General features: G+C 49.7%; 3 protein-coding genes across 3 annotated transcripts; 1 reads left to right on the top strand and 2 right to left on the bottom strand.

The window, feature by feature from the left end:
• Positions 1 to 8,549: 8,549 nt before the first annotated feature.
• LOC138956393 (uncharacterized) lies at positions 8,550 to 10,673 on the bottom strand. Its single transcript, XM_070327760.1, has 2 exons — positions 10,340 to 10,673; positions 8,550 to 9,975 (listed from the first exon to the last, which is right to left on the bottom strand). The coding sequence occupies exons 1-2, from the start codon at positions 10,659 to 10,661 to the stop codon at positions 9,638 to 9,640; spliced, it is 660 nt and encodes a 219-aa protein (XP_070183861.1). The 5' UTR covers positions 10,662 to 10,673; the 3' UTR covers positions 8,550 to 9,637.
• A 227-nt stretch (positions 10,674 to 10,900) lies between these two features.
• On the bottom strand, positions 10,901 to 12,079 carry LOC138956392 (histone H3.v1-like). The gene has a single exon (XM_070327759.1). It carries the CDS (start codon positions 12,077 to 12,079, stop codon positions 10,901 to 10,903), a length of 1,179 nt encoding a protein of 392 aa, XP_070183860.1.
• A 123-nt stretch (positions 12,080 to 12,202) lies between these two features.
• LOC138956391 (involucrin-like) lies at positions 12,203 to 14,076 on the top strand. The gene is made up of 2 exons (XM_070327758.1): positions 12,203 to 12,277; positions 12,574 to 14,076. Exons 1-2 carry the CDS (start codon positions 12,203 to 12,205, stop codon positions 14,074 to 14,076), a joined length of 1,578 nt encoding a protein of 525 aa, XP_070183859.1.
• Positions 14,077 to 14,673: the final 597 nt, after the last annotated feature.

Here is a 14,673-nt window from a genome sequence, read left to right as displayed (position 1 = left end):
AGCACTACTCAGTAAGAGGTATTCCGATAGATGTGTGGGTGTGGCTGTCAACACCAAGATTAATCAGCGCATGAACGAGATTATTACCAACGAGACAACTTCGGGTATTGTCAAGAAGGGCCTGGTGGGCATGGGCAACACCCTCGGGCAGGTGGCCCAGAGCAAAGCGGTGCTGGCCAAGTCTCACCGACAAGAAGAGATGGATGCTCGCCCAGAGTGCGAGGACCCCTTTACCATGACCTTCAGGAGGGCGGACGAGAAGACGGGCGAGTTCCTCGAGGGGTACGATCCTTACACCGTGGAGTTTACCCCGAGGCTAGGTCGGACAGACGTGAAGCAGAAGCACTACTACATCTTCTCGAAGAAGCCCAGCTGGGGTAAATCTTACGTGATGCAGAAGGAGGTGGTAGATCGCTACAAGGCCAGCATCGTGTCTTCCGTCAACAACGCCTGCAACCTCCCCGAGGGGATGCAGTTTCTAGTGGTGGACGAGTATACCCAGAAGCGGTCGTTGGACATCTCCGAGCTAAAGTGCATCACGGGCGGAGACGCCTCCAGCGGCTCTCTCAATCGCAAGTCGTTCGGGGACTCGTATACCCCGCGGGCAGACATGCAGCTAATCATCCTAAGCAACCACTCCCCTTACGACGTCTACGCGACCCACTCCAAGAAGCACGGCCGTCGTTTCATATCTCAACATGACGCGGAAGCCATCGACCACAGGTTCCACGTGCACATGCTCGACGGAGACCTCGAGAAGGAGCGCCTACAATGGATAGACCCTTCTAGTCTTACCCGAGAAGAGGCGGTAGAACGCCTCAAAACTGACCTGTCGGAGCTCGTGGAGGAGTACGGGGAGAACACTGGTTCCATCAAAGAGCTGTTTGACAACATCGTCAAGCGGACTCGTTGGTACGGCCTCGCAGGTATGAACAGAAGCATACTCCTGGACATGCTGCCGCCGTCGATCTGTGGGGGCACAGACACTTCCGAGGTAGCCGAGGCTATCCTCTGTCCCTGGGAAATGAAGTGCATGGCCCCCGACAAGATAGACAAGAACCTGACCAAACTGATGACGAAAAAGAGGAAACGATCCTCAGAAGAAGAAGAAGAAGAAGAAGAAGTACCCGCCAAACGACCTCGGGACGACGTGTCTTCTGAGATGTTTAAAGCAGTTTCCATGGACGACGAGGAACGCGGGAACATGGTCAGAAGGCGCTCCCCGCAACTGCGCCAGATGCTCCAAGAAGAGCTAGACGGCGGTCGTCTGGCCCCGGAGAGCAGCCCTTACAGACGCCTCAAACACCTGCTCAAAACAAGATTCGGTCCTGAGATCGACTCCATGGTAAGGGGCGACGCCTACTTCACGGGTCATATGATGATTGCTTTGAGTAAATAAAACAAAGACAAACAATTTAAACATTTTGCGTTTTTTAATTTTTCGTCACAACAACATGAGGGCGGCCATTTTGTGTATGTCTACTTTCATTTGCACAACCACAGTCTTCTTCCGGGTCACACCCGGGCTCCACGTACAAGGCGAGACCCGTCTCCTTAGACACGTCCAGCATCGCCGTGTGACGCTTGTTGCTGATTTCGTACTCGTTGACGAGGAGCTTGGTTAGGTCTTGTAGGTCGTTCTCAGACTCGCCGCACCTGCCGTCGTTGTCTAAGATAGAATTGGTGAGAGAGACGGCGGCTTCAAAGTCTTCGAATCGTTTTAGGGCGAGCGTGGAGTTGTTCATGAACAAATTTTTCTTGACCTGCAGGTACATAGCTATCTTTTACTGCGCAGATCTAATGCACACATATTTTACTATATAATACCAATAAAAAAAAATCTCCGTGCGTAACTTCAGGGTCTGTACACCGGCTCGAACTATTATAAGATACATGAGAGTAGTTAGCCGCTGCTTTTGGGACAGGTGTGTGTGCGTGTGCGCACGCATGTCCAAATTTGGCCGTGGGGAGCGATTGGGAAGTCTTGATGTTTACCCCACGGGTAATATTTTACCACTCCTTGTGGGGTCGAGTGTAGCCTGTGGGTGTGCGTGACCGTGGTCGAGTGTAGCCCGTGTTTTACTTCCGATACTTTACTTCTGGATACTACCCGCGGGTAACCTACCTGGGGCGATTGGGGAGTCTTGAAGGTACCCCACGGGTCTAGTTTGAAATATATTTGCATTGCCCTTTCACCCCGAGACAGTGCAGGGTTATGTGTCTTTATTTTGTACTCCGGCTCAAGCCGGATTACATAGCCGGATTACAATATTTTTGCTCTATAGTATCTGTTAAAAAATTTCCGTGCGAAATTTAGACTAATATACCAAAAATGTAATCCGTACTCCGGCAGACAGAGTGCAATATTTGTTGCCAGATTATAAATCACACAACACATAAAAAAATCTCCGTGCGTACCTTAAGAGTATATATATAACTGTGCACTGTGCACCTTCTCTATTATATAGAACAGCAAAAAAGCAGTGACAGTTATAACGTCGGGATGTACCCTAGAAGTAAGCCGGGGACACTGGATTTGTGTTAGAGTATTTTGAGATATACCATGCTATACCCGCCAGCTCGACCCGACCGTAAGGGAGGGGCGTCGGTTATACTCTGAGGTTATCACAGATTCTATTATGGCGTGTTTTTTCTGAGGTCAGGATGTACCCTAGAAGTAAGCCGGGGACACTGGATTTGTGTTAGAGGGGGTCTCTCAGAAGCAGCAGCCAACTTCAAACTGTGCACCAGCTCCTATATATCTTATAATTGTGTACACCGGCTTGAGCCGGTGCACAGAGCCGGTGTACAACTATTTTACTATATACTATCACTAAAAAAAGTTCCGTGCGTAACTTCAGGGTATACATAAGTGTGCACCGGCTCTGTGCACCGGCTCGAATTTTTATAAGATATATAGGAGCCGGTCGACCAACAGATAGACACAGGACGTGTGCACACAGAGACAGGGCAGGGACACTCTCTGTGTGTCAGTCGGTGCACACTTACACTGAATTTACGCACGGCGATTTTTCAAGTGATAGTATATACGCCTACACTCCAAAGGGCCGTACAGCTTGTCTGAAACTGCTGTGTGTGTCTGTGTGTGTGTGTGTGTGTGTGTGTCCAGTGTGTGAGCCCGGGTACACAGCCTGGGTACAGTTATATATACTCTTAAGTTACGCACGGAGATTTTTTAAGTCATATTATATAGTGAAATAGTTGTACCCAGGCTGTGTATCCCAGCTCGAGCCGGGGTACACCTATTATAAGATAGGAGAGAGGCGACATACAAACTGTGTGTGTGTCTCAGGAGTCAGTCCTACTCGCGGCCCGGGGGTCGTCTTGCGGAGAGTGTGTGTGTGTCCCAGGAGTCAGTTCTACTCACGGGGCAGATCTCGTCTTGCGGAGGGTGTGTGTGTGTGTGTCCAGTGTGTGAGCCCGGGTACACAGCCTGGGTACAGTTATATAGACAAAAGTGAGGAGGAAAAGCCCCAAAACACGCCCCAGAGATTCCAGGTCAGTGCCATCAAAGGCTCTGAGGACGGGACAGTGTCTATTCTGGTTGACCCCGTGGCCAAGTTTAGAAAGTACACCACGTGCTTTGACGGGCCAGACTGGACGATAAAACTGATCCGCAAGGGCGGAGAGCGTCGTAAGAAGGTCCTCAAGGCCAACGAGAAGACTGTCTAAACTGGACCCGTGGGGTATTCAAGACTCCCCAATTGCTCACCACAAAACACCCAATTTACCTCTTTTTTCACTTTTTTTTCAAAGCGTCAAAAGTTCCATCCATCCACCCTCCCCCCTCCCTTCCAACCTACCCCCTGCTCGACGTGGGTAAAACTTAAAGGCTAGAGCGAGCTTTATTTTTTTTTGGTTAGAGGCCGTCTAAGTGATGGGTACCCTGTGTGGCGTGTATATAAGGTAATACAAGGGGGGCAGTCGCCCATCGAGGCCCAGTTTACCCCCCCCATAGGTTGTTTTGGCCCCCCCCCCCCTCCTTTTTGAGATTTTGAGACCTCGGGGGCACCCACGGGTAGTGTCTGTGCGTTGCCCGTGGGTAGCCACGACTCACGGGAAACCGCTAGCCACGGGTAGCCACGACTCACGGGTAAACTACTGCACGTATATCAATGGCCCTGAAGAGTGCGTCGTAAGGAAGTCCTCAAGGCCAACGAGAAGCAAAGCCTTTCCTTTTTTTTCAAAGCGTCAAAAGTTCCATCCATCCACCCTCCCCCCTCCCTTCCAACCTACCCCCTGCTCGACGTGGGTAAAACTTAAAGGCTAGAGCGAGCTTTATTTTTTTTTGGTTAGAGGCCGTCTAAGTGATGGGTACCCTGTGTGGCGTGTATATAAGGTAATACAAGGGGGGCAGTCGCCCATCGAGGCCCAGTTTACCCCCCCCATAGGTTGTTTTGGCCCCCCCCCCCTCCTTTTTGAGATTTTGAGACCTCGGGGGCACCCACGGGTAGTGTCTGTGCGTTGCCCGTGGGTAGCCACGACTCACGGGAAACCGCTAGCCACGGGTAGCCACGACTCACGGGTAAACTACTGCACGTATATCAATGGCCCTGAAGAGTGCGTCGTAAGGAAGTCCTCAAGGCCAACGAGAAGCAAAGCCTTTCCTTTTTTTTCAAAGCGTCAAAAGTTCCATCCATCCACCCTCCCCAAGGGCAACACTTACTCCAATACCCACGGGCAACACTTACTCCACTACCCAAGGGCAACACTTACTCCACTACCCAAGTGCTACTTCAGTACCCACGGGCAACACTTACTCCACTACCCAAGTGCTACTTCAGTACCCAAGGGCAACACTTACTCCACTCCCCAAGGGCAACACTTACTCCAATACCCACGGGCAACACTTACTCCACTACCCAAGGGCAACACTTACTCCACTACCCAAGTGCTACTTCAGTACCCAAGGGCAACACTTACTCCACTCCCCAAGGGCAACACTTACTCCAATACCCACGGGCAACACTTACTCCACTACCCACGGGCAACACTTACTCCACTACCCAAGTGCTACTTCAGTACTAACGGGCAACACTTACTCCACTACCCAAGTGCTACTTCAGTACCCAAGGGCAACACTTACTCCACTACCCAAGGGCAACACTTACTCCACTGCCCACGGGCAACACTTACTCCACTACCCAAGTGCTACTTCACTACCCAAGTGCTACTTCACTACCCAAGTGCTACTCCACTACCCAAGTGCTACTCCACTACCCAAGGGCAACACTTACTCCACTGCCCACGGGCAACACTTACTCCACTACCCACGGGCAACACTTACTCCACTACCCACGGGCAACACTTACTCCACTACCCAAGTGCTACTCCACTACCCAAGTGCTACTTCACTACCCAAGTGCTACTCCACTACCCAAGTGCTACTCCACTACCCAAGGGCAACACTTACTCCACTGCCCACGGGCAACACTTACTCCACTACCCACGGGCAACACTTACTCCACTACCCAAGTGCTACTTCACTACCCAAGTGCTACTTCAGTACCCAAGTGCTACTCCACTACCCAAGTGCTACTCCACTACCCAAGGGCAACACTTACTCCACTGCCCACGGGCAACACTTACTCCACTACCCACGGGCAACACTTACTCCACTACCCAAGGGCAACACTTACTCCACTACCCAAGTGCTACTTCACTACCCAAGTGCTACTTCACTACCCAAGTGCTACTCCACTACCCAAGTGCTACTCCACTACCCAAGGGCAACACTTACTCCACTGCCCACGGGCAACACTTACTCCACTACCCACGGGCAACACTTACTCCACTACCCACGGGCAACACTTACTCCACTACCCAAGTGCTACTTCAGTACCCACGGGCAACACTTACTCCACTACCCAAGTGCTACTTCAGTACCCAAGGGCAACACTTACTCCACTCCCCAAGGGCAACACTTACTCCAATACCCACGGGCAACACTTACTCCACTACCCAAGTGCTACTTCACTACCCAAGTGCTACTCCACTACCCAAGTGCTACTCCACTACCCAAGTGCTACTCCACTACCCAAGGGCAACACTTACTCCACTGCCCACGGGCAACACTTACTCCACTACCCACGGGCAACACTTACTCCACTACCCAAGGGCAACACTTACTCCACTACCCAAGTGCTACTTCACTACCCAAGTGCTACTTCACTACCCAAGTGCTACTCCACTACCCAAGTGCTACTCCAGTACCCAAGGGCAACACTTACTCCACTGCCCACGGGCAACACTTACTCCACTACCCACGGGCAACACTTACTCCACTACCCACGGGCAACACTTACTCCACTACCCAAGTGCTACTTCACTACCCAAGTGCTACTTCACTACCCAAGTGCTACTCCACTACCCAAGTGCTACTCCACTACCCAAGGGCAACACTTACTCCACGGCCCACGGGCAACACTTACTCCACTACCCACGGGCAACACTTACTCCACTACCCAAGGGCAACACTTACTCCACTACCCAAGTGCTACTTCAGTACCCACGGGCAACACTTACTCCACTACCCAAGTGCTACTTCAGTACCCAAGGGCAACACTTACTCCACTCCCCAAGGGCAACACTTACTCCAATACCCACGGGCAACACTTACTCCACTACCCACGGGCAACACTTACTCCACTACCCAAGTGCTACTTCAGTACCCAAGGGCAACACTTACTCCACTCCCCAAGGGCAACACTTACTCCAATACCCACGGGCAACACTTACTCCACTACCCACGGGCAACACTTACTCCACTACCCAAGTGCTACTTCAGTACCCACGGGCAACACTTACTCCACTACCCAAGTGCTACTTCAGTACCCAAGGGCAACACTTACTCCACTCCCCAAGGGCAACACTTACTCCACTACCCACGGGCAACACTTACTCCACTACCCACGGGCAACACTTACTCCACTACCCAAGTGCTACTTCAGTACCCAAGGGCAACACTTACTCCACTACCCAAGGGCAACACTTACTCCACTGCCCACGGGCAACACTTACTCCACTACCCACGGGCAACACTTACTCCACTACCCAAGTGCTACTTCAGTACCCACGGGCAACACTTACTCCACTACCCAAGTGCTACTTCAGTACCCAAGGGCAACACTTACTCCACTCCCCAAGGGCAACACTTACTCCAATACCCACGGGCAACACTTACTCCACTACCCAAGTGCTACTTCACTACCCAAGTGCTACTTCACTACCCAAGTGCTACTCCACTACCCAAGTGCTACTCCACTACCCAAGGGCAACACTTACTCCACTGCCCACGGGCAACACTTACTCCACTACCCACGGGCAACACTTACTCCACTACCCACGGGCAACACTTACTCCACTACCCAAGTGCTACTTCACTACCCAAGTGCTACTTCACTACCCAAGTGCTACTCCACTACCCAAGTGCTACTCCACTACCCAAGGGCAACACTTACTCCACTGCCCACGGGCAACACTTACTCCACTACCCACGGGCAACACTTACTCCACTACCCACGGGCAACACTTACTCCACTACCCAAGTGCTACTTCACTACCCAAGTGCTACTTCACTACCCAAGTGCTACTCCACTACCCAAGGGCAACACTTACTCCACTGCCCACGGGCAACACTTACTCCACTACCCAAGGGCAACACTTACTCCACTACCCAAGTGCTACTTCAGTACCCAAGGGCAACACTTACTCCACTACCCACGGGCAACACTTACTCCAATACCCACGGGCAACACTTTATTAGTCTTTTCTTCTCTTGTGCCCGAGCCTTCAGGGTAGCCTTTTTCTCCTCTTGTTTCTTCAGCTTAGCCTCCAGGCGTTTCTTCTGGAAGGTGTATATGATAAGATAACCACCAATGAGATGTTTGTGTGTGTGTCTGTGTGTGTGTGTGTGTCTGTGTCTGTGTGTGTGTGTGTCTGTGTCTGTGTGTGTGTGTGTCTGTGTGTGTGTGTGTCTCTGTGTGTCTGTGTGTGTGTGTGTCTGTGTGTGGGTGTGTGTGTGTGACGGGGTGATTGAGATTGTGTTTGTCTATTTTTTACGTGAGCCTTGAAGGCTTTGCCTCTTGTCACATACACCGCTAACAGAGCAGACACACACACATATGTGCACATAGGTACACGCACACCTACATATTCACTTACAGAGACACAGACAGACAGATACTGATAGACAGACAGGCAAAACACACTCACACACACGCACTCAAACAACCTCATCAAACACCTAAAATAATAATTATACCCACTCACCCCTGCCACAGTTAGTTATCTTGTATACGTGTTTACACTATACTACATCATCAGAACGATTGAGCGTTGAGTAAATACTTTTAAATTAAAAAACTACCATTGAAAAAAACCTACCCAGACATTCATACAAAGCTACTAAAAAATATTAAAAAAACTGAAAATAAATAATACTTTTAAAATATATTTTTTAATTAATTTATAAAAACTCACACAAACTCACACCGTTGTACCAGTCAAACCTATTTTTATTTGCATCTTTTTGGGTAAGGCACATTCATATGGGCAAGGCACGTACAGACAACTATTAGTCTTGACTATGAATACATTGTAACATTTCGAGAACTCATCAATATATAGCACATCAACATATTTGAACACGGACAATATGTACGAAGATGTCTTTTTGGCCGGGAAGGAATACAGGATAAAGAAACACCACAGACGTCTAGACAAAAAAACACAAAAGACAGAGAGCCCCCAAACAGGCTACAGACTAACCCTTATAGCACAAGCTCGGATAGTACGAATTTCGTCATAACTCGACTTTTTCCTGGGGCCCTGCAAACTGCTCTCTCTTTCATAGTAAATAAATTATTGATAACTCGAAGCTTCATTAAGACGAATATATTGATAACTCGATGTTATTTCACGACCCCTTGACCCCAAAACAGCCCACATAAGTCGAATAATGAAGAAAATGAAAAAAAAATCTCACCAGAGTGACACCTGAGTAGTATTCAAATACATGTAAGCACACTATGCCAGGCATATTAGAGACTCTGTAATGGCTCCTATAAGGGGAAGAAATGAAGAAAGAAAATTAACTGGACAGTTCCAGAAATGTCTAGAAGCTAAGGGAGGTCACTCTTGCTTTGTTATGGACAGGAGCCTGAGGAGGTAACTCTTATCATATCAACACACCACATATAAGGGTTTAGCATGATCAGTTGAACCTGCTGGTCAATTATCTGGAATTTTCTCAAGAAAGGGAGGTAACTTATCCCATAAAAACCATGTAAATAGGAAATGAATATATATTGTGACACTGTCAGTGGGCAGCACACGCCTTACAATGTTTTTGAGGCCGCCATGGGCGAAGCCGGGCCCTGAATGCTACTACCATACCTTCATGAAGCAGAAGAGCATCAAGGACTTCTTCAACCATTAGTTAAGCGGTATTGTGACTTTGTATTGTAAAATTGGATAACTCGAATTCTTTCAAACTCGAAATAATTTCCCTGACCCCTGAAGTTCGAGTAAACGAGGTTGCACTGTATATGGTTCAATCCTAGGGTTAGAGGGGTTAGAGTCATTGTCTATTTCGATCACGAAGAGCAAGAAATAACTATTGTTCTTTCTCCTCGTCACCAGCAAGGCAGAGCGAGAACGCCTTCGGGTCGGGCCTGTGTGTCTTGAACGACAGCTTAGAGTTGGTCGGGTCTGCCTTGTAGATGCCGGAGATGTCCAAGGACCACGCCTTTAACACTTTGGGGAGGACGGCGGCGGTACGGCCACAGCGCTCTGTTGTGGACACCCCGAGGGTGTCAATGATGATGGTAAGGGCGCAAGACGAGATGCTGTTTTGGAAGATCGTCACCCAGACAAGGTCACCGCGTTCTTCCTCGGTCATAAAGTTCATGGGGTTGTTGCTGTCCACAATGCGTTTCAACTCGGCGATTGAATCTGAATAAACAAAAAAAAGAGAACAAAACCATATTTAGTACCGGTGTTTGTAAATGTTGTTTTACCTGTGGGAAAAAAAGTCATGTAGCCATCAGGGGAACCAAACGTTTTAAAAAGCTTATAGCCAAATCTAAAACTTGGTGGCCACAGACAGACACACACACATACACACACATGCAGCACAAAAAACCCACACACCCTTCTCTCTCTATGACTAAAAAGAGAAAGCCCGGCAGAAAATCAGGTCGCAAATGGCGAACGGACTAACCATGTTCATCACCCCTGAAATATTAAAATGTATTAATTAGTGGTTAGTGGTTACTCAGAGTATTATGGATAGACGAACATGTGTGTTAATGCTCACCTTCAAGTGACTTTTGCTCGTTGATGGGTTTTGTTGATGGTCTAGCAGATGGCCCGGCAGTAGATGGCCCGGCAGTAGTTGATGATCCGGCCGTCTTCTTGTGTGAACGGCGTGTGGTGGCGGACAGAGTGTCCTCGTCAATGTCCTCGTCATCCGTTAAGATGTCAGGGACGTGCTCCTTGATCATGGTCAGTATTTGTTTCTTGAAGTCGGTCAACGATGTGCCGATGTAGCCCTCAAAGTTGGTGGAGTTGTTGGGGTTGGCCCTTTTGTGGTTGAGGGTTGAAAACTCCCTCAAGATATTTATGGAGTGGAGGTTCATGGCCGCTGAATACTGCATGGTCAGCGACGCCATCCCTTGCATGGCAGATGCAACCACCCCTCGGTGCTTCACAGAATTGACCAAGAGGCGGCGATGCTTGGAGTTCTGGCTTTGGAGGTGGTCATCGATCTCGGTAAAGGTTTGAACCATCTGTAGAACAAACAAAAAAACAAACAAATCTATTTTGAGTAAGAGCATAGAATAGCCTGAAAAGTTTAAAAAAAATAGATTAATATAGATTAATGTTGTGACTGTGGAGAGAAATTGGCAATTAGTAGAGAAGTAGAGAAACAAAACTGGGTGCTCACCTGAGTTATAAACTCCTTCTGGCTGTCGAGGCTGTCGAGCATAGGCTGCAACATCTCCTTCATGTCGGTAGAAACCTTAAAGGTCATGTCCGTGGGTGCGACCGTGATGGTGTCCTCATCGTCAGTGTCCATCTGGTTGTTGTTGGTTGGGTTATCGTTGTCGGTCGCCCGTGGGGGGAGGGTCATCGTATAGTGGCGGGGAGGGTAGAGAGACGGGGGTGGGGGGGAAGTGGATGAGGTTGAGGGGGTGGGAGGGGGTGCTTGAGTGGCGGGAGGAGTGATTAGATAGGGGTCAGTTTGGATGTCACAGTCTTTTAGGGTGGGTTTTTCTGGGGCATGCTGAGAAGGCTCGTGAATATGGACTTCTCTTATGGGCTTTGGGGCATCGATGAACTGAGCAAAAGTAAACTTGGCATTCCGCAAAATGACATTTCCTGTTCCCGGGGTGGGTCTGAGTCCAATGTTGACACCGTCTCTACCCCGGGGGCCATCGACACCAAATTCAAATATGCCTTGGGAGTTGGAGGTGAAAAATCCAGTTCCTGATGTATATCTACCTTCAGGAAACCATCTATAGCCGCCCCGTGCGCTCCGTCTGCGGTTGTTGTACCAGTCATTGTACTGGGTGTTTCCTCCGGGTTCCTGAGGGTCTTCTTCTTCTTCATCGTCAGAGATAATGACGATGTTCTCTGGGTCGTCTTCTTCTTCTTCTTCTTCTTCTTCTTCTTCTTCTTCTTCTTCCATCTCAATCTCAACCTCATCATCTTCGAACTCGTGGTATTCTTCTTCATCCTCATAATCCTCATAGTCCGCCATTTCTTCTTGGGCAGCTCCATTGTCTTCTTCTGGATCTTCCTGTTCTGGGGCATTTTGCACTTCTTCTTCTTCTTCTAGGCTTTCCAACTCTTCTGGGGCTTCATTCTGTATTTCTTCTTCTGGGGCAACTTGGGTGGTGTCTTGGAGTTCAATAATGATCATGTCTTCGTTCTGTTCTTCTTCTTGGGCGATACTTTCTTCTTCTTCTAGGCTTTCCAACTCTTCTGGGGCTTCATTCTGTATTTCTTCTTCTGGGGCAACTTGGGTGGTGTCTTGGAGTTCAATAATGATCATGTCTTCGTTCTGTTCTTCTTCTTGGGCGATACTTTCTTCTGGGGTCGATTGGGGAGGTTCTTCGGGGACAGGGGTAAAAAAGCTCTGATGATCATCTTGCTGGGTAGGGTCAAGGTCGGGAAGATGGTCATCGTCAACGTCAACGACCACCAGGGCCGCTCTTCTGGCCGCTCTTCTTCTTGCAAACCGGCGATAGGGGTTTGTTGGGCTGTCGTCTTTAGAGTCGCCAATGACATTCAAAGTTGGAACTACGGTGGCTATTTGTCTCGCTGGATTATTGGTCTCTTCAACGCATTGTTTCTTGGAGAACCCAGAAGTATGATCTTCGTCTTGTTTACGTTTGTTAATGGGATCACAAGCTTCTTGTGGCTCGGGGGCGGCCGCAGTTGAGACAGTGCCTTGGTCTTCTTGAGACGCAGGGACCACGGGCGGCTCGGGGGGCACGGGTGAAATAGATGTTGCCTCAATCGGAGCAGCTTCAGCGATGGGGCTAGTTGAGGAAACGGGGGGTTGAGGAACGAGCGCGGGCGCAGGAGGAGCTTGAGAGACAGCCAGGACAGCTTGAGATTCAACCGGGACAGCTTGAGATACAGCCGGGACAGCTTGAGAGACAGCTTGAGAGACAGTCTGGACAGCTTGAGAGTCAACCGGGACAGCTTGAGAGTCAACCGGGACAGCTTGAGAGACAGTCTGGACAGCTTGAGAGTCAACCGGGACAGCTTCAGAGACAGCTTGAGAGTCAACCGGGACAGCTTGAGAGACAGCTTGAGAGTCAACCGGGACAGCTTGAGAGACAGTCTGGACAGCTTGAGAGTCAACCGGGACAGCTTGAGAGTCAACCGGGACAGCTTGAGAGACAGTCGGGACAGCTTGAGAGTCAACCGGGACAGCTTCAGAGACAGCTTGAGAGTCAACCGGGACAGCTTGAGAGACAGCTTGAGAGACAGCTTGAGAGACAGCCAGGACAGCTTGAGAGTCAACCGGGACAGCTTGAGAGACAGTCTGGACAGCTTGAGAGTCAACCGGGACAGCTTCAGAGACAGCTTGAGAGTCAACCGGGACAGCTTGAGAGTCAACCGGGACAGCTTGAGAGACAGTCTGGACAGCTTGAGAGTCAACCGGGACAGCTTGAGAGTCAACCGGGACAGCTTGAGAGACAGTCTGGACAGCTTGAGAGTCAACCGGGACAGCTTCAGAGACAGCTTGAGAGTCAACCGGGACAGCTTGAGAGACAGCTTGAGAGACAGCCAGGACAGCTTGAGAGTCAACCGGGACAGCTTGAGAGACAGTCTGGACAGCTTGAGAGTCAACCGGGACAGCTTCAGAGACAGCTTGAGAGTCAACCGGGACAGCTTGAGAGTCAACCGGGACAGCTTGAGAGACAGTCTGGACAGCTTGAGAGTCAACCGGGACAGCTTCAGAGTCAACCGGGACAGCTTGAGAGACAGTCGGGACAGCTTGAGAGTCAACCGGGACAGCTTCAGAGACAGCTTGAGAGTCAACCGGGACAGCTTGAGAGACAGCTTGAGAGACAGCCAGGACAGCTTGAGAGTCAACCGGGACAGCTTGAGAGACAGTCTGGACAGCTTGAGAGTCAACCGGGACAGCTTCAGAGACAGCTTGAGAGTCAACCGGGACAGCTTGAGAGTCAACCGGGACAGCTTGAGAGACAGTCTGGACAGCTTGAGAGTCAACCGGGACAGCTTGAGAGTCAACCGGGACAGCTTGAGAGACAGTCGGGACAGCTTGAGAGTCAACCGGGACAGCTTCAGAGACAGCTTGAGAGTCAACCGGGACAGCTTGAGAGACAGTCTGGACAGCTTGAGAGTCAACCGGGACAGCTTGAGAGACAGCTTGAGAGACAGCTTGAGAGACAGTCTGGACAGCTTGAGAGTCAACCGGGACAGCTTGAGAGACAGCTTGAGAGACAGCCGGGACAGCTTGAGAGTCAGTCGGGACAGCTTGAGGGACAGCAGGAGGAGCTTGAGGGGCGGTAGGAGTAAATGCCTGGGTGTTGGACATCATATGTTGGAAAAATTGCATGAACATGTCCTGCGGGTTTTGGCCTTGAGCATAAGAAGGACCGGGAGTTTGGCCGGGGGTAAATCCAGAGGTTTGGCCAGGCATAAGGACAACGATAAAAGGGGGGGCAGGGGCTGCCTGTTAAAACAAACAAAAAATAAACGGATTTTTGAGTTTATTATGTTTTCAAACCCAAAAGTTACAAAGGTAGATGTATCGCACGGGGGGGGGGGGGGGGGGGGGTGCCGTTGTTAGCGCACAGGGAGATAAGTGCGTTGCATGTTGTGTGTGGCTAGGTGTGTTTGTCTGTTGTGTGGGTATGTAGATGGGTTTGCATGTTGTGTGTAAACCCTGGCGATTTACCCCTAGAAATACACAGAACGCATAACAGTAGACGTACGCACGAACGAACAGTAAATAACGAATACGTTACGAACAAACATGCGGTTGTACCGCGAATACACCATTAACGGACAGTACCGACATTACACAGGTTTTCTACTTTCTTTTGGCTATTTAACATCAGGTGACTCAATTATGAAATTGTTAAAATATGGTCCGTGTCCAGGCCT

Source organism: Littorina saxatilis, unplaced genomic scaffold (assembly GCF_037325665.1).
Source record: "Littorina saxatilis isolate snail1 unplaced genomic scaffold, US_GU_Lsax_2.0 scaffold_357, whole genome shotgun sequence".
NCBI lineage: Eukaryota > Metazoa > Mollusca > Gastropoda > Littorinimorpha > Littorinidae > Littorina > Littorina saxatilis.
The sequence above is the reverse complement of the archived record's forward strand: the minus strand, read 5'-3'. Positions and strand labels throughout refer to the sequence as shown.

Coding starts and splice junctions, on each gene's coding strand:
- LOC138956393 (XM_070327760.1), bottom strand. CDS start 10,661: ATGAACCTCCACTCCATAAATATCTTGAGGGAGTTTTCAACCCTCAAC. Junction 9,976..10,339: donor CGAGCAAAAGTCACTTGAAG/GTGAGCATTAAC, acceptor TTGTTTATTCAG/ATTCAATCGCCGAGTTGAAA.
- LOC138956392 (XM_070327759.1), bottom strand. CDS start 12,079: ATGATCATTATTGAACTCCAAGACACCACCCAAGTTGCCCCAGAAGAA.
- LOC138956391 (XM_070327758.1), top strand. CDS start 12,203: ATGGTCATCGTCAACGTCAACGACCACCAGGGCCGCTCTTCTGGCCGC. Junction 12,278..12,573: donor CTTGCAAACCGGCGATAGGG/GTTTGTTGGGCT, acceptor CGATGGGGCTAG/TTGAGGAAACGGGGGGTTGA.